The 21,948-nt window shown below is 46.0% G+C and overlaps 1 protein-coding gene across 10 annotated transcripts in view; it reads right to left on the bottom strand.

Moving 5' to 3' along the window:
• Nucleotides 1–4,518: 4,518 nt before the first annotated feature.
• TRIM66 (tripartite motif containing 66) overlaps nucleotides 4,519–21,948 on the bottom strand; it is a 64,049-nt gene continuing 46,619 nt past the window's right edge. For 8 of the 10 annotated variants that reach the window (XM_017891391.1, XM_017891393.1, XM_017891388.1 and 5 more), the window contains 10 exons: nucleotides 13,741–14,274; nucleotides 13,387–13,579; nucleotides 11,860–11,920; nucleotides 10,793–10,967; nucleotides 10,179–10,468; nucleotides 9,595–9,721; nucleotides 8,982–9,056; nucleotides 8,414–8,566; nucleotides 7,773–7,991; nucleotides 4,519–7,025 (listed from right to left, as the gene is read on the bottom strand). In XM_017891391.1, the coding sequence (XP_017746880.1) occupies nucleotides 6,966–7,025; nucleotides 7,773–7,991; nucleotides 8,414–8,566; nucleotides 8,982–9,056; nucleotides 9,595–9,721; nucleotides 10,179–10,468; nucleotides 10,793–10,967; nucleotides 11,860–11,920; nucleotides 13,387–13,579; nucleotides 13,741–14,274 (1,887 nt within the window). In that variant the 3' untranslated portion in view covers nucleotides 4,519–6,965. Of the gene's footprint in view, nucleotides 7,026–7,744; nucleotides 7,992–8,413; nucleotides 8,567–8,981; nucleotides 9,057–9,594; nucleotides 9,722–10,178; nucleotides 10,469–10,792; nucleotides 10,968–11,859; nucleotides 11,921–13,386; nucleotides 13,580–13,740; nucleotides 14,275–21,948 lie in introns of all 10 variants that reach the window. The other 2 variants (XM_017891396.1, XM_017891395.1) reach the window with 2 other exon arrangements.

Here is a 21,948-nt window from a genome sequence, read left to right on the forward strand (position 1 = left end):
TTTTTTTTTTTTTTTTTTTTTTTTTTTTTTTTTTTTTTTGTAAATCACTACCACTAGGCCTATAACCTAACTTCAACGGATGCCGGGAAATCAAGATTCTAGTATATTTAGCTTCTGCAGGGAAGAATGAGCTGTGTCTCCCAAGACTCCTGAGGCAGGAAATTCACCAAAGATAGGAAAGGGGTTCAGACTTTATGCAGCCTAATTGAATGATAAATATTCATAACAATACCCTTGACCCCCCCAAAATGGCTAGACACCACTAGCGTGGAGAAAGCAGAGAGGACAGCTAAAGATATGTAACTGGGGACCATTACTATATAAAGGACATTCTTGAAGTGTTTAGCGCTTGGAAGTGTTAGGCATTCACATGATGCCTTTTCCCTAACTCCACCTCAGAATTGTTGCCTGTGTTTTGAGAAACAGGTTGTGTTAACACAGTAAGAAGCAGAGACATGGTGGCACGTCCCTGTAGTCTCAGCTACTCAGGAGGCTGAGGTGGGAGGAAAACTTGAGCCCAGGAGTTTGAGACCAGTCTGGGCAACACAGCAAGACCTTGTCTCTAAAGAAAACTAAAAATAATAAAAATAAGAAGCAGGCTGGGCACGGTGGCTCATGCCTGTAATTCCAGCACTTTAGAAGGCTGAGGTGGGCGGATCAGGAGGTCAAGAGATCGAGACCATCCTGGCCAACATGGTGAAACCCCGCCTCTACTAAAAATACAAAAAAATTAGCTGAGCGTGGTGGTGTGCACCTGTAGTCCCAGCTACTTGGGAGGCTGAGGCAGGAGGATTGCTTGAACCTGGGAGGCAGAGGTTGCAGTGAGCCGAGATCGCGCCACTGCACTCCAGCCTGGCGACAGGGTGAGACTCCATCTCAAAAAGCAAAACAAAAAATAAGAAGAAGAAGAAAAAGCAGAGAGGTGAGTTCTTCCCTAGCGAGAAAGGTCTCCCAGGCTATTCTTCCCCACCTTGAGTTCTTATGATGTAGAGATCTAGGGGCAAGAAGGCCATGCGATAGGTTCAACTGTCTTCGCTGAAAAACACTCCAGGACACAATTCTTGGTAAAGAAAAGTGCTATTTTTTATTTGTTCTTGAATGTATAGGTCCTTTTAAGATCAGTGATACTACTTTCCTTTAAAATATCCTCCCTCATGCCCCTACCGCTTTGGATCCAATAGCCACTCCTAACAAGGGTCTAGGAGGAACTCATCCTACATAGCCAAGAAAGGGGGTACAGCTTGAGGAATGGGCATATGGCTCAGGAAGCAGCACCAGCTGATAAGAACTTTCCTCAAAGCAGCTCTGTTTGGCTTGTGAGTCCCCTTTCCCTGCCCTGGTCTGGACTCCCCCAGCTGTGTCCTACCCCCGGAATTCCCCTGTTCCTTATGTGGCCTGATCTTTAGAGTCAAAATCATAATTAACATTTTTACAGCTGGAGAGCTGAGAGATCACTGTTCTCAGCCATTCTTCCACCACAACTTTATAGATGAGGAAACTGTATCCAAGGTCACACAGTTCATAATGAAAAGAGCCAAAAATTTTGGTGTTCAGACTCTCAAATCAGGTATCTTTCTAGTATGTACCTCCTTACCTCCAAGAAAGCAACCAATAGCTGCCTCCAACTCCAGAAACAACTGGAGCAAGCAGCTGGTGGTGATCAGCACAGGTGGAAAAGGCCCTGATATAGGGAGTCATGCTGACTCCATCTGAGCCCCAGCAAGGGAGGAACCACCGCACTCCCTAGTCTCCCTCCATCCCAATGGTAGCAGCAGGCACCCACCCTGCCAGGTTCTCCTCCTGGTTAGCAGCACTGACATGCATGGAAACATGTCTTACCACAATCCCAGACTCCTTCTCAATGGCAGCAGACTCTAACTGGTGCAGGATCATGGCGAGGAGCTGCCCACCAGCATGGTAATCCAGTTTAGCCAGACTGCGGCCTGGATGCTGTAAAACCTAATCCACACCCTCGGGCTGACTTAGATGGGGTCTCTTAGCAAACATGGCTAAAATATCTGTCTTGTCTGGGAGAGACAGAGGGAAGGACTCACAGATGCTGTCCTCCCAGCAGGAGCTCATAAACATGCTTGGCATGAGGAGAACTGAGTTCAGGAAAAGGAAGGGACGCAGGAAATAGACAGAGGAAGCAGGAGCAGCTGTAATTCTTCCTGCCTACCCAACTCCTGAAAAGAAGAGACCACAGACAGCCACAGATATTTCCCCGTCTAGGTTTCAAGGATGGCTCAGCCTGTGTGGGCTGAGAGGTAAGAGGAGAGAATCCAGAGACTTGTTTTTTTTGGATTCTCTGAGAATCCAGAGACTTGTGGTGCCATAAAATCTAAGGGAGGAGGTTGTTTCACCGAAGGTTGGTGGGTGGGGTGAAATGCTGCAGAGAGGTCAAGACAGCTGAGCATTGAAAGGTGTTCGTTCTATTTGGCAACTGGGCAGTCACTGGTGACTTTTATGAAAAAGTATAGAGGGCTGAAGAAAAGCTGAGGAAGAATCAGTTTAAAAAGCTTCTTTTTTAAAGTAACTTGGCTAACAAGGAAAATGTGTAAGGGGTAACAGACTCTGAGAAATGCTGTTTTAATCTTGGGGAGAACTTGTTTGCAGGCTGTGTGGAGATAACCAATGGAGACAGAGGCTGGAGACTCCAGGGAGTGGGAGCAGTGAACTAAGCGAGGGAGCAGTCTTGGAGGACATACAACAGTATTCAAGACAGAGAGAACTAAATAGGAGCAAGAACGGAGGGGATGGGGAGAGTTACAGACACAGATGAATGAGAGGGGAGAGAGGAGCAGAGGGCAAGGAAGCTCTTGCTTTAGGGACTCTCTTCTGTGAAGTAGACAGTGAGCTCAGTCATTTGCGGAGGGCAAAGATGGAGGCTTGGGTGGGGAAAAAAAAGGGTCACAACAAATTGAACTTCCAGTCAATACTGAGAGCTCAACTAAGGCTGCCAACTGTGAATCTGTCATGCTTAGTAGCCCAGGAGATGGAGGCAGCAAATAGGGTGATGACGAAAATGGAGAATGGCTTATAGTTTTAGCAAAAATTGAAGGAGATAGGACTGGCGCAGTGGCTCATGCCTGTAATCCCAGCACTTTGGGAGGCCAAGGGAGGCAGATCTCATGAGCCCAGGAGTGTTGATACCAGCTTGACCAATATGGCGAAACTCCATCTCTACCTAAAGTAGAAAAATCAGCCAGGCATGATGGCACGCACCTGTAGTCCCAGCTACTCAGGGGGCTGAGATGGGAGGATCACCTGAGCCCAGGAGGCAGAGGTTGCAATGAGCCGAGATCATGCCACTGCAATCCAGCCTGGGTGACAGAGTGACACTCTTTCTAAAAAAAAAAAAAGAAAAGAAAAGTTGAAGGGCATGAGAAAGTTCAGGATGCTGATAAAAACATCAGTGTGTGATAGGGTGTGATAGGCTCTGAGTTCATGCTGGGGAGAGGAAGAAGTCCAGGAGAAAGCTAAAAGACAAGAAGAGGAGAGAGAGGGCTAAGGTCAGGGAAATGGACTGAAGGTGCAGGGCAATGTTGGCAGTACTGAGGGAGGGAGAAGAGGCCCAGGAGGTGGCGATCCAGAAGGAGCAAAGGCTCAGTTCAGGAGTTCAGAAAGGAAGACTATAAGTGACTCCATGGAGTGAGAGAGGGAGCAGAACAGAGCCCAGGAACAAACAAGGAGGTGCCTCGGTCTTAGGAGCCAGGCTGTTGCTAGAAATGGGTACAGGGAGGGAGCCAGAGTCCGCCGGGCTGGATGACAAGGACTGCCATGGAACAGAGCCTATGGAGGGTCTGGTGGCTGCCACTCAGGTAGGGGTACTAAAGGCAGGCAAGGTGCGTGGTTAGCAATTGCTAAAAGTCAGGCAGGGCTAACCTACCCATGTTCTGTGGAAGAGTGCTCTGCAAGTTCATCGCGAATCATTTTTTTTTTTTTTTTTTTTTGAGACGCAGTCTCGTTCTGTTGCCCAGGTTGGAATGCAATGGCACATCTCAGCTCACTGCAACATCTACCTCCCGGATTCAAGCAATTCTCCTGCCTCAGCTTCCCAAGTCGCTGGGATTACAGGCACGTGCCATCACACCTGGCTGATATTTGTATTTTTAGTAGAAACAAGGTTTCACTATGTTGGCCAGGCTGGTCTCAAACTCCTGTCCTTAGGTGATCCACCCACCTCAGCCTCCCAAAGTGCTGGGATTACAGGCAAGAGCCACCACGCCTGGCCAAAAAATAAAATAAAATTTAAAATCCTGAACCAATTTTTAACTAAAATCCCCTTTGCATCAACTGAAGCCACTTTACTGTCTTATTTCTCAGCACACCCAAGAAGCCAATTTTTCCTCTAGAACCACATGCTGTCCCATAAGAATCTAGAACTCACCATATTTTCACTGCACGATGTTGTCAAGAACAAAAGGACTTGGCAGACTTCAAAACTGGGCCATTATGGGAATAATTCAAAAGCAGGATCAGCCCAAATGTTAATGAAGAGCCCCTGCAGACAGTCACTTGGCTAGCAGGACTTTTTTTTTTTTTCTTCTTTTCTAATTTCTAAGTCATGTTCTGGTTTTTCATGAAAAAACAAAACAAAACCGTGACTCAAAACTCTGATGGCTACGTCTAAGGGAAAAGCCAGGGAGAGGCAGGTTTCTCAAGGGAGCCTCTCAGCATGCAGGCTCTCTATGATGAGAAGGGAGCATGTGTCTCTCCAGCACATTACTAAGATGCCCCTGGCCCAGCAAGCTGATCCTTGAGCCCAGGAGGCCACACCCAAGCTGGAAGCCTCACTGATATAAGGAAAGCCAAGTTTTTAACAGGCATTTCTGCTTTAAATTTGTGGTCTCCAGTTGGTCCTGAGGAAGGATCAGGTCTGAGCCTGTCACAACACTCACCGGCTGCCCAACACCAAGTACAACAAAGCTCACAGGGATGGTGGGAATGTGGGCTGCACAAAGGAAAGATGACCTAGAGCAGGAATTAGTGACACGAGAACAGAGGGTACTTTGCCAAGCCAACTGAACAAAGAAGAAGATTCAAAAATTTAAAGGGAAATGACCAGATCCCAAATCAGAAAGTCATGTGAGTCTCAAAGGGCAGAAGCCTAAGTCCAAAGACTGCCAGACTAGTAAAGCATTGAAGACTTAGTTACCCCAAACTAGAAAACGGGATCACGGAAGCCCATCTGCTTAGGAGAACGTGGCATGTGCTGCTGAAAGAGTGACAAGCCAAGGGGCATGGTTTGCTTTAAAGTGAAGATGATCTCTGAGGTTGGGTAGAGAAGGAAATGAGCAATACCATCAACTCACAAAGAGAGAAGAAATGTTTTCTAATTTTTAAAAAAATTGCTCATTAGCGAAGGCCCTGCAAACAAGAACATCCTTGAACTTCATCTCTTAGCAGAAACAAAGCCATGACTTGAGACTCCCCTGAAATTAGCCATGCAATGACAGGACCAGGGAGAGCCATCTCAGTCCTGGCCACTGACATGTCAAGTTCATAACTCCCCCAACAATATGAGCAATGGGTTCCCTCTCAACCAAGCCCTTGCTTGGGAGGTAGCCTGACCTCCAGTATCCTCACAAACACCCTGCGAGGACCATGCAGATCCATCCAGGATGCAGCCTTGAGTGCCTGTTCCCATGGCTTCCAGAATGCTTCTCTTTGCATTCCAGGAGAACTAAGGCTCTGAGGTTGCTTCATGGTCACCAAAGCACACTGGCTTTTTGCCTCTTGATTTTTCCCCCTGTCCACCGTAGACAAACTTCCCCAGAAATGTCTAGATCTAGCCCCTGTTGGTCCCTGAGGCCTTCTCTAACCTCCAACAAAAAGGGCTGCCAGTAAAGTGTTGGCTTTTGGGGGGCTGTAGACAGCCTCGAGGTGGGCTACTCAGAAGACTCACTTCTGATCTTTGGCTCATGAACTCGGAGAGGTTGAGAACTAGAATCTCTAAGCAGGAGGAGAGGCCCAGAGGAGTGAGCTGGTTGTGGGTTACTCTCTCCACCCATGGAACTCTGGACCTGAAGCAGACAGCAGCTGCCTCACAGTATTTATAAGCAGAACTCAAGATCCAGACCTCTGAATGAGGATGATAAAGGGTATGGCCACTGACAAGCACCAACAGTCACTTCTAGGAAGGCAGGTTCTCACCCTAAAGAAGTGCGATTAACCCAGAGTAAGTAGCACAGAGGGCGGGCTCTCAAGTGGACATCTTTCTAAGTCCGTAAGTGAAATCTGAACCAGAAGTTGTAAGTGGTCTCTGCAGAGCCACCCAGCTCAATCAAGAATGTCACACCATCCACAGCATTTTCACAGCAGCCACCTAAGTCAACATCAGGAAAGTGAGTATGCAAAACAAATACCCTGAAAACCGTTAGAACCCAAATAGGCACAAATTGAGACCTACGGCCTCTAGAAGCCTCCACTAGTGTGCACATGGCAGGTGCCTCTGTCCAGACAGGACAAGCAAAGGCAAAAAGTGATAGTCTTTGGCTGTGCTGGGCCAGGGATCACAGTCCTACCATATGTCTAAACCTCTCTCCCTTCTTTTACCCACTTCTGAGCCCAGGAGGAGTTCAGATATATACATGGCTCCTGAGCCCTGGACACTAAAAGGTGAGACAGGTCTGCTTTCCTAGGCAGAAAAAAATTCACCAAGGAAAGTAGGTCCTCCCAAGCCTAACCAGGTGTGGTCCTGTCAAGTGCGGCCTATACATCTGATTACTCTGGTAATAATAAATCCCCTCCTCTTTCCTGTTTATTACTGAAATTTTCTCTGTAGTGGATGCACTATGGCTCCCAAACAAATGCTGTAGATGCAAATGGCAAAGAAGAGCACTATACAGTTCAATGAGACTCATCTACCATCCACATTCTGAAGAAGATAAACTGCGCGATGGGGAGGAATGGTCGACAGGATGGGACAACAGCTGCCAGAGTGCCCAGTCTCCTTTTGGCTGTCACACCTGAGAGATATTGCTGGCCAGGCGAAATGACATTCTCTTTGCTCTTTCATTCTCCTGAAAGAAAAATACATATTTGGAATTAAAGTAGCCAAATGTAGGATTTATTAATATGAAAAGACTATGTCAAGATTGCAGTTCTGCAGAGTCAAAGTATTTTATTCTACCCCAGGAATGCAGCAGTAAAACTTTACTGAAGCCACTAAACATTGTATGCTAAGTATGGTAAACAACTGGGGATGGCTGGTCAGACCCTGGCACACAGTAGGCAGGCAAAACATTTCGGTGGAATTAAACAGCACTGAATGGACGTTTCTGGTCTACACAGGTGGGACCAGACCAAAGATCAGAGGAGCTCTCTCTGCTGCAAGCAATACCTTTCCTTCCTTAGCTACACCAAGGGGCTAAGAAAGATCCCTTCCTTTCTCCCTCAAACCCAAATAGAAACCAGGCACTAAGACCAGGTAATTCCCTCCTTAGGGTCATCACAATCACAGTGTAGTGTAGCTAGCACCAAACTGGGAATCAGGACAACTGGTTTCTCAGCCCAGGTCTGCTGCTAAATGCTGGGTTACCCTGGGCAGGGACAAGTACCTTTCTGAATTTCAAGTCTCGTGAGTAACTGGCATTGATGAGCCCTGTACTGCCCTGCCTTCCTTAGGGGCTAAGGGGCTGGAAGTGGGGGTTCATTGTCACCACTATTTTTTGCGCCACCCGAACAGCTTCGCCTTAGGTTGCTGCTTGGGTGCCCCTCTGCTTGCCTGATCACCACCCACCTGCTGCCGGCTGGCAGTAACTCTTTACCATATGTCGTCGCCGCCTCTTGGGTTGGATGCCCTCCTGCACGTAGGGAGGCCACGGGAAGCGCTGGGGAGTGGAACATCCACTCTCACTAGACACCTCCTCAGAGTCTGAGTCCTCCTGCCTTGGCTGGGCAAACCGTTTCTCCGGGTAGATCTCCTTCAACCAGCCCTCAAAGAACACTTCCAGGCAGCGGCCAGCCTCTGCAACCTCGGAGTCAGGCTGATGGGGGGAGGAGAGCAGTGATGGTCTGATGGTCTAGCCCTTTTCTACTAGTCCATCTCTTCCAGGTCCCCCAAGAGCTACACAGAGCACAAAGCCTGGCGGGGTCTCCTGAGGTGTCTGGAACTTGACATTTTTCTCCGAGGACTCAGGAAAACTAGTTTGGTAGCAGCTTTTAAGGCAGAAGTGACCCCAATAGGTATCCACAGATGGCCAGTCACTAGTACCTCCCCTTTTTCCTGAGTCCATGCTGAGGCCTGAGTGTGGGAGAGAGCTTTTAAACACTCACCACAGCAGGCCCCCAGAATCTGCTCCCCAGTCCTCATGGCAGCCCAGACCAAACCTAACTCCCACTGCTACCCACCCATGATAGTCCTGGGATTGCAAGGAAATATGAGATAGGGAAAACAGGCAAGACATACATAATTGAACTTAGCACAGTTCCAGAACATGAGGCGCACATCTGATACCACCTCCTCTGGGGTGGTATAGTGAGCCGGGTCCTTCTTTTGCAGCTTCCTCCGGATGATTGACAGGTCCATGGGCCTCTTGATAATCTGGTAATAATGCCGGGCCTTGACGGAGGAGACATGAGGAGAAGGAGGCAAAGGGGGTAAGAGAAGAAATGGAGGTGTGGATAAGAAGGAAGAAGAAATGGAGAATGAGTTGGAATATAAGTGAAAGAATAGGAGGAGGAATGATGAGCAACAGGAAGAAAAGGATGGAGAAAGAAGACAAAGAGAAAGGGAAAAGGAGGAATGTGTCACCTGTCAAGTCAGATCTGATACAGTAGCAGTTGTGGTGGGGGAGGCTGGAATGGCCATGTAGGACCTCCTATGGTCCCCTGGACTATCCACAAGTTAATATTGTCACTACTTCCAGTGGCCATGCTCTGAGCCCAACCTGGGAACTATGATGCTCCTGCCCCAAGGCCTGGGCCCTCTGAGCAGAAAAGACAATAGCAGGCAGAAACAGCATGGCCTTCCTTACCAGGGGGCTGACAGGTTCATGGAAGGGCAGGCTGAGGTTATTGCAGCACAAGGACAATACCAGCTTCTCACACTTCTGCAAAATCAGAATTGGCAACAGAGTTACTTTGTTCTGGTCTCACCTCAGTATGAACTAAAGATGCTGGCCCTCTCCGTCTCTACTAAAAATACAAAAATTAGCCAGGTGTGGTGGCGGGCGCCTGTAGTCCTAGCTATAGGGGAGGCTGAGGCAGGAGAATGGCGTGAACCTGGGAGGCAGAGCTTGCAGTGAGTGGAGATCGCGCCACTGCACTCCAGCCTGGGCGACAGAGCGAGACTCTGTCTCAAAAAAAAAAAAAAAAAAAAAAAAAAAAAAAGATGCTGACCCTGATAACTCCCTGGCTCTGTCCCACAGGGTGCCAGCTGCCATACTAAGGTGCAATTCAGGTTCCCAAGCCAGAGGAAAACTGCTGGGAGAAGGAAAATCATCCAAACACCCCTGGGCCAAGTTGTCAGGCATAGCACAAAGAAAGGTATCCAGAAAAGCCCCTCATCCCCTCTGAAAGCCCTCAGACCCTGTAGGCAGAGGGGGCTGCTAAAGGCAGGGAACCTTGCTTCCAAAGACTCCTCCCTACCTTCTGGTCATACATGCTTAGGCCAGGAGATGCCCGCATTCCAGGCTGGTTATAGCGGGCATTCTCACAGTCGTACTCCATCTCGGGCTGGGTCAGGCTGCGGCACAAGGTACACACCCACTCTCCCCTGCAGGGGCAGGTGAGGCCATGTTAGGCCTCAGCACATTGCCCAGAGCACCCTTCCCTCTCCCTCTGCCCTATGGCAGGCATGGGAAACTGAGTCCCTGGTCTTTCTATGTAAGAAATGGCTTCCTAACCACAGGCTTGGAAGAAATTCAGTAACTCAGAGTTTAGTGAATTTAGAAAAACAGGGGTTAGGGGAGACTGGGGTTAGTAGTATAGGCACAAATCCATATGCAAGAAGAAGGTGAGAAAAGAGGTGGAAAGGAAGTCAACCAAATGTCAAACATCCACCTATCTGTGTGCAGAAGATACCCAGGCCCATTAACTCACAGACTGCAAAAAGCAGGTCCAGAAGAAGGGAGTAAGCCCATCCTGGGAACTCTGTGGGCCTGGCCTGGAATAATCATCCCTGGAAGGTAACCCTACTAGCCAGGTGATGGTCCTGGACTGGCATGACTCACCCTGGGAAGCTGAGCAAGGCTGGCACATGGCAGGATAGGTGGAACACTTTGGGGCAGTGGTCACAGCACAGCAACTCTCCACCATTGAGGCAAACAGCACAGAAGTCCTCATTCTCTATTGGAGCTGGGGGACCCTTCTTGGCTCCTGGGGTTCGAGGAATGAGTCTGTGTTCTTCAGGAGATGTGCCCTCCACTTCTGATGGCCGCTGCCCAGCCAGAGAAGTGACAGTGATCTTTCTTCCCCCCAGACCTGGGGCCTGAGTGGCCTCAGACAGTCTGTCCTGGCTGACCTTGGGGAAGAAGTAAGTCTGGGCAGCCAGAGCACAGAACCAACAAGCTCTCGAGGGAGGGGAGGGAGGGACTGGCAGGCCCTGCGTGCCTACGTGAGAGCCACTTATTCCAGGACCCCAAGCAAGCAAGCCCCATGAATGCTGGGACATCTCACTCCTAATATGCATCTCACAGGCCCCTTGCAGCAGGGGACAACGTCTGGCCGAGCTGCAGCCCCATCAGAGACTCAGGAAAGGTCCCAGAGTCAGAATTCTGGCAGTAACAGAAAGAATAAGCTCTTAGGCTGGGCCAGCATTTAAGGCCAAGGCAGAGCAAAGTGGTACCTTAATGGACATGCTGGAGGACTCAGTACCACACTCGATGATCAGCAGGAAGCTTCCATCCTGATCATTCTTCTGTGGCTTCAGCTTGAACACAGGCATCTCTCCTGAGGAGGCAGCACAGATCTTGAGTCGCTCCAGTCGCACATAGGGAATCTTATGCTCGCTATTGAAGGCTCTGCAGCAAGATAGACACCCCGGGGTCTTGGTGGGATCCTCCTCTGTTCCCAACCTCTAAGTCAGAAACATCCATGATCCCTGTGATGATTAATACTGAGTGTCAACTTGATTGGATTGAAGGATACAAAGTATCGATCCTGGGTATGTCTGTGAGGGCATTGCCAAAGGAGATTAACATTTGAGTCAGTGGGCTGGGGAAAGTAGACCCACCCTTAATTGGGTGGGTACCATCTAATCAGCTGCCAGCAAATATAGAGCAGGCAGAAAAACATGAAAAGGAGAGATCGGCCTCGCCTCAGCTATATCTTTCTCCCGTGCTGGACGCTTCCTGCCCTTGAACATCAGACTCCAAGTTCTTCAGTTTTGAGACTCAGACTGGCTCTCCTTGCTCCTCAAGCTTGCAGACAGCCTCTTGTGGGACCTTGTGATCATGTAAATTAATACTTAAGTTATATATATATCCTACTAGTTCTATGCCTCCAGAGAACCCTGACTAATACAATCCCCAGCTGAATTGCTACTCCAGATCCTCTCAGATCTGGACTCTGAATGTGGACTCTGCAGGTCCACATTCTGTCCCCTCCTGGCCCAGCTCTGCATGGCCAGGCCCTGTCAGCCACTGGGAAGCCCTTTGGTGTAGTCCTGGTCAAAGACATGAGCTCCCTGAAGTGCAAGGACTGCACCCAGAGCACATGCCTCATGGTGCAGGAACCAGGACATCCTCCCACAACCATCCCAGACATCCACTTGAAGGTTGAGGGGCTGAAGAAGACAGCTGCAGGCAAATTTCTTCCACTTGTAGTTAATTCATCAAGGATGCTTCCTCCCTGTGCCAACATCTCAGGATGTGAAATCATGGATGGGAGGGAGATTAGTCAGGAGGCTGTTACCTGATGCTCTGGTTCTCCTTTGCATCCAGCTCTAGGGCTCCTTGTTCAAAATTCTCATACTCTAAGGCAAAAGACAGATAAATACCTGTGACACACATTTGTGGCAACAAACCCTGTCATGCATACCTTCCACTTATATCTGCTATTCATACCTTTGGCCACACACCTGTCATACAGTAGTTATCTACACTATAGTCATTCATAGTGGTAACAAGTTTGCCATGGATCTCCTTCTTGAGAGGAGGAAGCCACCTTCTTTTAAAAAGATGAACACAAGTAACACTCACAGGCTGCCTATGGGTGAGTGTTGGGTCAGGCACTGATGGGCCAGTTTCTCACCTTCAAGATGAGCTCAGAAATCACTTGTTCTCAGTACACCATTGTTGCCTCCTCTGAGGAGTCTTTTTGTCCAGCCTATGCCCTGTCAGCCAAGTGCTGGGATTCCAGCAGTGCTTAAGAATCCAGCTCACACTCCATGGAAAAGAGGCTCCCAGGGAGTTCTCCCCTGAGTAGGCAGTCTATGGAGGCAGTCATGGGGCAAAAGGATGGAACTAGCATCCATTCAGCACCAGGCACGGTCCTAGGCACTGTACATGGGCAAGCAGGGACTAAAATGTTTAATGCATAAAACGCAGAGTTACATTATTGTGTGTAATAAGAACCAATAATTTTTCAGTTGGCCTTTCAGTCAGTGTGAAAAAAAAAGAGAAAAATTATGTCTTTCATTTTCATTTATTACACGTATAGGAAACAGACTAATCATTACAAATTAAACACGCATCATACATTGAACGAAAAAAGTCCCAAATGATCATCAGGGAGTCACTTCCTGACTTCCCAACTAGCCCTCACCTTCCACAGAAGAACAAACTTAGCCTAGCCTGGTTGGAGAAAGGGCATGGGAAGCTGAGAAGTGAATCAGAACCAATCTCCAATGGTCCAAATTACCTTCACTATGAGGCACAACACAAATTCACATTACTGTCAGGTACCAGGAAAATCCTTACTACTCAGACTAAGTTATCAAATGATTTCACTATAGTTATTGGTCCCAGTAGCCTATGAAGTAGGTGCGATTAGCCCCATTTAGAGAGAAAGAAATCAGTTGAGGGAGGTTGGGTATCTTACCAAGAATCAGAGGGAGAGAGAACTGGTTTCCTAACTTCCATCTATCGGACTCCAAAGTCAGACATGCTCTTTTCCCTATAACATTTTGTCAAGGCTAGCCCTCCTGGGTTGAGTTCTGTTTCCCCCTAGGTATAAAGCAGACCCCCAGGACTCTTTGCATGGGGAGTGTTACAAAGAGAATAAGTCCTGGCCATCCCTAGATCAGCCATGGCCATGGTGAGGGAAGCAGAACAGGTGTTACTAAGACAGTTCTGGAGGAGAGAAGTAAATTCAACCTCAGAGAGACACACTGTTTCCCCAGCTTAGAGCTTGTCTGCTGGCCTCTATCTCACCTAGAAGTGCTGAGTCCATCTGCTCAACTCTGTGGCCAACACGAAGGGCAGGCTGCTTGAGTCTCACCTTTTGGGTTCTGGTACTGCTGCAGAGCTGTAGATGTGCTGACCACTGGCACCAGTGGAGGTTTCTTCACAGAGAGGTTAATTGGCTCCTCCAGTTCTGAGGGGATGGCCAAGTCCTTGGAAGCATCCAGACCAGGGACTATGGGACCTTGTCCCAGTGAGTCAGTGAAGCGATTGGAATCCTCACTTTCCATCTTTCAAAAGAGAAATATCAACAAGAATCAAAGAACTCAGACATGGTTGTCATTAGTGGTCTCAGAACTGTTAAGCTAAGGTCAGAATAAGGGTCCCAGTGGCCAATCTTTTGCCCATTGATGAGCAAAGGAAGTTTGAATAGCATTTCCCCAGGACTTACCTTACACAGAGCACTCCCCAGGGAGGGATCAGCCCCATCTCTGGGGCACAGGCTCCCTGAAGTTCGGCCAGAACTGGAGCTGGACCCAGTTTCTGGCTGCATGTCAGAAACTGGAGAAATGCTCTGCAGAGGACAAGTTGCCAGACTTGGCACAGCCTGGATGTGACCAGACATTTGGGTGTGACCAGACATTAGGCTGGGCCCAGCCTGAGGGTGATCACTTGCCAGGCTTGCCATAGCCTGAGGGGAGTCACTCATCAGATTGGGCACGGACTGGAATGTGCTATGCACAAGACTGGGCACAGTCTGTAGGTGACTGGTTGTCAGGCTGGGCATGGCCTGGTTTTGAACACTTGTCAGGCTGGACACCGTTTTGGGGGAAGCACTCAGCAGGCTTGGTACTGCCAGGGGGGTGCCAGATGTCAGGCTGCTCACACTCTGGATCTGTGGCTCTAGGGGCCTCTCCAACCTGGTAGATGACAACTCCATCTCCAGAGTGTTGGAAAAGCCCATGATGCTCACCGAGGTGGAGTGCTGTGGGAACAGAGACAAGGGGTAGAGTCAGGCTGCTAGCTGGAAATGGAGGGAGGAAGAAGGGGGACCCAATCCACAGGAGCTCCCATGCTCCAATTCCACTCTGGCTTCAGAGTCTGGTAGCTGCCAGGAACTCAGGCAATGCACGAAGCCCTGTTCCTCTTCCTAAAACCAAGGAGGCTGCTAGGCTATGATACACAGTGAGAGGCACAAGCGGAGGACTGTGTGTGTGTGTGTGTGTGTGTGTGTGAGCAAGAGTGAGAAAGAGAACTTATTGCCTGACCTGAGGCATGTACACACACACGCACACGCACACGCACACACACACACACACACACAGTCAGCCACATCCCTCACCCTAGTTCTGTACCTAAGCAAAGGGTCAGGTTGTGGGACTGCCCTCTAATTTCAAATTCCCCTCTGACTATACCACCAGTGGCTTCTCTTCCCGTCAAGGGGTGCTATAGAATAGTTCCTGCTATACAAAAGTAGCAGGGGATTGAGAAGGTTCAAACTCTTATCAGCCTCAGATCTTCTTTGAGAGAATGCCAAGGCTCAGAAAGTTCCAATCAGTTCTGGGGAACCTGGGTCAACTCTGGGGGCCTTCTATGGGCTTGTTCAGATCAACTCCAAGCACTACTAGCATTTGATGTAGGCTTTAACCAAGATATTTGGAGGTCTTTTCTGGCCTTAGTATACCTTCCAAACCAGAGGCAGAGAACTTCAAAGTACCTAAATCTTAATATCACCCAGTCCGTACGATCATTGGCTAAGGCAGTAATGTTCTGACTCCAAAATTATTTTCTTACATCTGAGGAGAAGAGATGTAAAAGGCTTATAAAAAGAAGTTGAAGATATAGATTTCTGTACTGAATCCATTCCATTTTTCAGATTGAAGAGACAGATTTGGGGAAAATGAGGGAGACTGGCTCTAAATATAACCTTCAGGAATGTATAAGTTTCATATTCCTGCCCTTTAAAAAAAGACTAAATATATAACAATTTCACATCTTTTGAAAAACAAAGAGAAAATGGGGATTAGGCATATCTATCTAAGTTTCCAAAATCAGTGTCTTGAATCTGTCATTTCTTTTCCCAAATTTTCACAGGAAAATAAATACTTCAAATACATTCTCAAGTCTCAATATAGTTACTAAAGCTGTTTTGCCATGAAGACTGTCCTCATCTCAGTGAAAGCCACTCCTAGTCATCCAGATCTGCAAGTCAGATCCTATGAAGGAGGCATCAGTGAAGCACCCCTCCTGCCACACCCAAGCTAATACCAAGCCCCATCAATTCTACCCCTTAAACATCTCTCAAATATACCCACTAATTCTTCCCTCTGCTGACGGTGCCCTAGCCTAACCTACTTTCACATCTCCCTAGACAACAGTAGTAGCCTCTTCAATGGAGAAATATTTTCAAAACACGGATCCGATCACATCATTTCTTTTCATAAAACCCCACAGTGCACTCCATTCTTCTTAGAATAACTGCAAAAATTCTTAACAAGACTCCTGAGGCCCTGACGACCTGTCCCTCTGTCCTCCTTTGTAGCCATAGCTCATTCAATAACCCTCTCCTCATTCTCTGAACTCGTCACTCATTTTTTCCAGTTCCTGAAACATACCAAGCTCTCCCTCCACCCACTATCCTCACCCGCTTCAGAGGAACTGCTTTCTCTGCATAGAGGATTCTCTTAGCCCTGCCCTGTTCCACTTATCCTTCAGAACTCAGCTCAACTGACATTTTTTTGCCAGAAAGCCTTCTTTCATTCTCCAGTCCAGACCAGGTTCCCGCTTTTATCCTCTCATATGCCTTGTACTTATACTTTCAGCCTCATACCACAATCCGTGATATCATTTGATTAATGTCTGTTTCCCCTACTAAAGTGGAAACTCCATTAGGGTATGGATTTTTATCTATTTTGCTTACCCACTGTATTCCTAGACCCAAGAGCAGTGTCTGGACGAATAAATGAATTAATGAGCTATTTAAAATTTCAAAACAACACTAATACAGGACTGTTTATTCTACAAATCTTTAGCCAAATGAACAGCAGCTTAGATCTACTGACAACTTAGTCAATGAGTCTCTCTAAAATAATGATGATTTTTATACAGCCAAAGTTTATTAAGAATTTATTATATGCAAGGCAATTTGCTAAATGTTTTACATACATTACTTTATTTAATCCTCACAATAACCATTAAAGGTTAAAAGAAACAATCCATGTGAACATTTAGAACAATATCTGGCATACTGTAGATGCTCAATAAACCCCAGTTGTTTTTACTGCTGCTGCTATTATTTTTATTGTTATTATTGTTGCTGCAGACCTAATTTTACACTTGACAAAGATGAGGCTCAGAAGGGCATCTTAAGTTTTTTCATATTATTGTAAAACATAATTTTATAGATTTCCATTTCTCTTTATTGTTTGTGTATTGTATATAGAAATAGAATTAATTTTTGAATATTGACTTTGTATAGACCTTGCTGAAGTCATTCTGGGATTTTGTTTTGGATTTTCTGTGCACACAAATCATGCCCATCCATGAATAATAAGTTTTTGTTTTGTTTTTCCAGGCAGAGTCTTGCTGTGTCACCCAGGCTGGAGTGCAGTGGCACAACCACAGCTCACTGCAGCCTTGACCTCCCAAGCTCAAGTAAGCAATCCTCCCACCTCAGCCTCTGGAGTAGCTGGGACTACAGGTGCATAACACCACACCCAGCTAACTTTTATTTTTTATTTTTGTAGAGACAGGGTCTTGCTATGTTGCCCAGGCTGGTCTTGAACTCCCAGGCTTAAGCTATCTTCCCACCTTAGGTTCCCAAAGTGCTGGGATTACAGGCATGAATCACCACGCCCATCCTGAACGGTAAATCTATTTTCTTTTTTTCTTTACATTTGTTTTTCTTGCCTCACTCCACTAGCTAAGACCTCCAGTACAATATTGAATAGAAGCAGTGATAGTAGCCATCCTAGTCTCATTCCTGATCTCAGAGGATCCTTTCAATATTTTATCATTAAATAGATTTGATGTAGATTTTTTATAGATTTAGAATCCAGATCTTAGTCAGGCATCGTGGCTCACACCTGCAATCCCAGCACTTTGGGAGGCCGAGGCAGGCAGATTGCTTGAGCCCAGGAGTTCAAGACCAGCCTAGGCAATATGGTGAAACCCCATCTCCACAAATGATAGAAAAATTAGCCAGGCATGGTGGCATGGGCCTGTGATCCCAGATTCTCTGGAGGCTAAGGTGGGAGGATTGCTTGAGCCCAGGAGGTTGAGACTGCAGTGAGCCAAGATTGTACCACCACACTCCAGCCTGGACAACAGAGCAAGACCCTGTCTCAAAAATAATAATAATAATAATAACAATAATAAATAAATAAATAAATAAATAAAAAGAATCCAGATCTTCGGTACCAAAGCTACAACTTAATTTTGACTTGTCTCCCTCTATACGTCTCTGGGCTTACTCCCCTTCACTATCTGTCATATTCTGTTCTATTTCTTTTCCTTCCCCCTCTTCTCCTCTCTCCCCCTCTCTCTCATGAGCTCCTTCTCTCTCTTTCTATCCTGCTTTCTTTTATCATCTCTTTCTCCTCTTTCCCTACCTCTTTCCCTTATTATTTAACTGCTTTAGTAAGGCTCATATTTTCTATTCTTAATTTTTAAAACAGATGAGTTAAATATCTTTTGTTTATCTCTCCAAAGTATGCTTTTTATATTTTCCTTAGTAGTTTAATAGTGTTCAAGTTTTTAAAAACCTTCAATTTCCTCCACAGTCTAAGTGCCAAGATAAGAAAGGTTGAAGAGAAGCAAGGTGGAAAGAATATTTCAACCAAATTGGGCAAACTAGGAATGAAGCCCAGCTTAAGGGACCAAGGCCAAAAATCAATGGCTATCTCAAACATGCCCAGGCCTGCATTCCTTAATGTCTCCTTGTTGTCTCTAATATTCTATATTTTCTTATCTATGAACAAGAATACCCAGTGACTATTTCATTCTGTTTTGCAATATATGACAGCCTAATCCTTTGCTCTGGATTCTTTCCCCTTTCCCCTATTTGACATGTATGTTTAGTGTGGTTGTGGCGTTCATTTAATCTACCCATGCTGGACATTGAGAATTATATAGATGTCTCTTCTTAGTGAGATCCTTGTTGCCAAGCATTAAGAGCACTAAAATCCACATGAGACCACCCAAATAATAATGGTCAGGTGCCATATCTCACAAGATATGCACAAGATAAAATCCCCAAGGACAAAACTTTCCAGATTAGGGGTAGAGATCATATTCGTGGGAAATCAGCTCTCCTGTCCTAATTACCTATTGCATATGCGAGTTAACATAATGATAGGGGAGAAGAAAACATGCAGACTGAATTGTGGAAAAATTGCGGAAACTCCATGGCAGTTTATTTTGAGGTGAACCTGATGAACCTGGTCCTGTAATACCCAGAAGACAATACAAGGTCAGCAATACATCCCAAGATATTGCATACTTGACTGATTTCTTTCCTTCTCACAACCACAGCCAATCTCAAGGAGGCCAATGCTATCAGGAGATGGGGTGAAGCTCTGGTAGTAATAACAAGAACCTGGAAAACTTCCACGGAGGAAGGGACTCAGAGAAAGTGCTGTGAGAAAGCCAGCCCAACCCCATTTTTACAGGCTATACAGACACAATGGCATTTCCAAAACCTATATATGCTATGTGTTCGTTATTTTTATACTACATCAGCTCTCTAGAGTGAAGGATTGTAAAATATTAAAACAAAAGGTACTTATTTCATGTACAAAAAGAAAAAGAAGATTTGAGAACTTCCATCCTAGTCTGTTGCCAGTGCTACAAGATGGGTTGGGAGCAAGGGTAGGGCCAACTTTCAGAGCAAGGAAAGCAGGCTGAGTCTCCAGGGCCTGGGAGGAGAGGAAGCATTTCTCGAGAGCATGATGGGATTGGAAAAGGGTTTGAGAACATGGCCAGGTTGTCTGACACTTGGTGTCTCCCATGCAGAAGGGAGCTCACTTATCAACAGAGATGATACCACCCACCCTCTAGACCCCAGGATTGTTCAGAGTCAAATGACAGGAGCAAACATGTATTTCTAGCTATAAAGTATGCAGAGGGTATCACTGAGGTTTCTAGGCTGTCAACCATGTAACTGACACCTTGACTTCATCTTCACATACAAACCTCCAGATTTCATGAAGGAAAAGGTATATTTTGAGATTCACAACTGAAAATAAACTATTTTCTAGTTCAGAGAGGAAGAGTCAAAATGCCAAAACACATTCACTCTGATAATCAGCTCAGGTCTTCTTTGGAGGATGAAGAGAGACAACCCTGAGCCTACAGAGCTCCGTCTTACCTCCCTTAACTAGCATCTCGTCTCGTTCCTCATTTCCCTTCCCCCAAACTGTGTGTTCCCATCCCTGTCCCTGTCCTCTTCTTGCCTGTTTTTTTTGTCTCATCTTTGTCTGCCACCTGCCTGACTTATCTGAAATTACCTCACCTATTAATTTAATGGATTCAGTTAACCTATTTAACCTACTTGTCTTTACCACCTGACTTGACAACTTTCCTGACCTATGACCTCCCTGAATTGTCTGACTTTCAACCTCTGCTACTAGTCACCTATGTGACCCTGCACCTATCTAACCTGAACTCTGCTTGACCTGTGCTCTGTTACTTGCTGCCCTCTCTCTCTCCTCACTCTTAACACTCAGATGTGTTTCTAGAGTTCAATGTGTTGACATTATTATTCTAATGATTGCCACATGGTATTGTCAAAATTCAGAGAAAACATTGCTCTTTCATTTTAACAGGAAGGGAAATTGAGACACAGAGTGGTTACCCAGATTTCCCAAGCTCATACAGGTCCAAGACTAGGAATCTGGGACCAGCCTTGAAAACAGGCTGGCTGGTCTTGATTCTGTGCCAGTAGCTAGAAAGCTAGTGCCCTAGTAAGAAATGATTGAGAAATCAATAAACAGACACTTAGTGCACATGCCCTGAGTTTAATATAAATTTCAGGTTCTCACAGCAAGATAATATTGCTGGGGATAAAGTAGTGCAGATAGGGTGGTGTTCCACATAAATTTTCCAGTTATCTGAAACATACCTCTTTCAACAACAAAATGCAATTGGCTTAAAAACATTATTTCAAATGGGAATACTTCTAAAACACTTTACACACTCTTCTGTCTTATTAAACAGAGCACAAGAAGCCTAAGGAGACCATTTCTTAGTGATATCAAGAAATTTTGATGAACCAATAAGTAATTCAGTGATGCTTTCGGGAACTTCTAAGAACGTAGGGCTTAGCTTGTTCTTTCAGTGAATGACCTCATACCGTGGCACTTTTCCAAGTGATGTTTCTTGTCTTCTCCCTTGTTATCTGCCCTCACAGAAATCTTGACTCTCTGCTTCTACTCCGCTTACTACTATAATGTAGTTAAACTAAAATTTTCCCAAGAAAACCATATATTTAAGCTTGCTAGATCAAGAACACTGGCTAGATACCCACATAAGAGTTTATGATCTCCTACAGAATATAATGCATGGGTTTTGTGATGGCTGTTTTTCCTGCTGTTCCAAAGCTTTGCCTGGTCACTTCTGGCTTCAGATTTTTGTTCTGATGGTTAAAGTCATCAGAAACTGACCACTGTGTAAATATGCAATAGAAAAAGGGACCAAAGATTTGGGAGTTGTGTCTTGGAAACACACTGAAGGCCTTCACTCTAGCTAAGGAAACAAGAGAGAGGGAAACAGATTTGTGAATTAAATCTTCAAAATACGTGAATGTGCCAGGCATATCACCTGAGGTCAGGAGTTTGAGACCAGCCTGCACATGGTGAAACCCCATCTCTACCAAAAATACAAAAATTAGCCGGGTGTGGTGGCACATGTCTGTAGTCTCAGCTACTCAGGAGGCTGAGGCAGGAGAATTGCTTGAACCCAGGAGGCGGAGGTTGCAGTGAGCTGAGATCATGCCACTGCACTCCAGCCTAGGTGACAGAGTGAGACTTCATCTCAAAAAAAGAAAAGAAAAAAAAAAGGAATGCTTCAACAACTTCAAGATTAAGTAAACTGGTTTAACAGTAGCAGATCTTGAAACAACAGAATCAGATGGCTGAGGAAGTGAGTAACTTTTCTAGTAAGCAATTTCACATGTTGATTTTTATTTTTTTATTTATTTATTTTTTTGAGACGGATTCTTGCTCTGTGGGCCAGGCTGCAGTGCAGTCAGGCGATCTCAGCTCACTGTAACCTCTCAGCCTCCTAAGTTCAAGTGATTCTCCTGCCTCAGCCTCCCAAGTAGCTGGGATTACAGGTGCCTGCCATCATACCCAGCTAATTTTTGTATTTTTAGTAGAGATGGGGTTTCACCATATTGGCCAGGCTGCTGGTCTTGAAATCCTGACCTCAAGTGATCCACCTGCCTCGGCCTCTCAAAATGTGGGATTACAAGCATAAGCCACTGTGCCTGGCCCTCACATGTTGATTTTTTTTTTTATTATACTTTAAGTTCTAGGGTACATGTGCATAACGTGCAGGTTTGTTACATATGTATACTTATGCCATGTTGGTGTGCTGCACCCATCAACTCGTCAGCACCCATCAATTCATCATTTATATCATGTATAACTCCCCAATGCAA

This window comes from Rhinopithecus bieti, unplaced genomic scaffold (genome assembly GCF_001698545.2).
Source record: "Rhinopithecus bieti isolate Rb0 unplaced genomic scaffold, ASM169854v2 scaffold_20891, whole genome shotgun sequence".
Classification (NCBI taxonomy): Eukaryota; Metazoa; Chordata; class Mammalia; order Primates; family Cercopithecidae; genus Rhinopithecus; species Rhinopithecus bieti.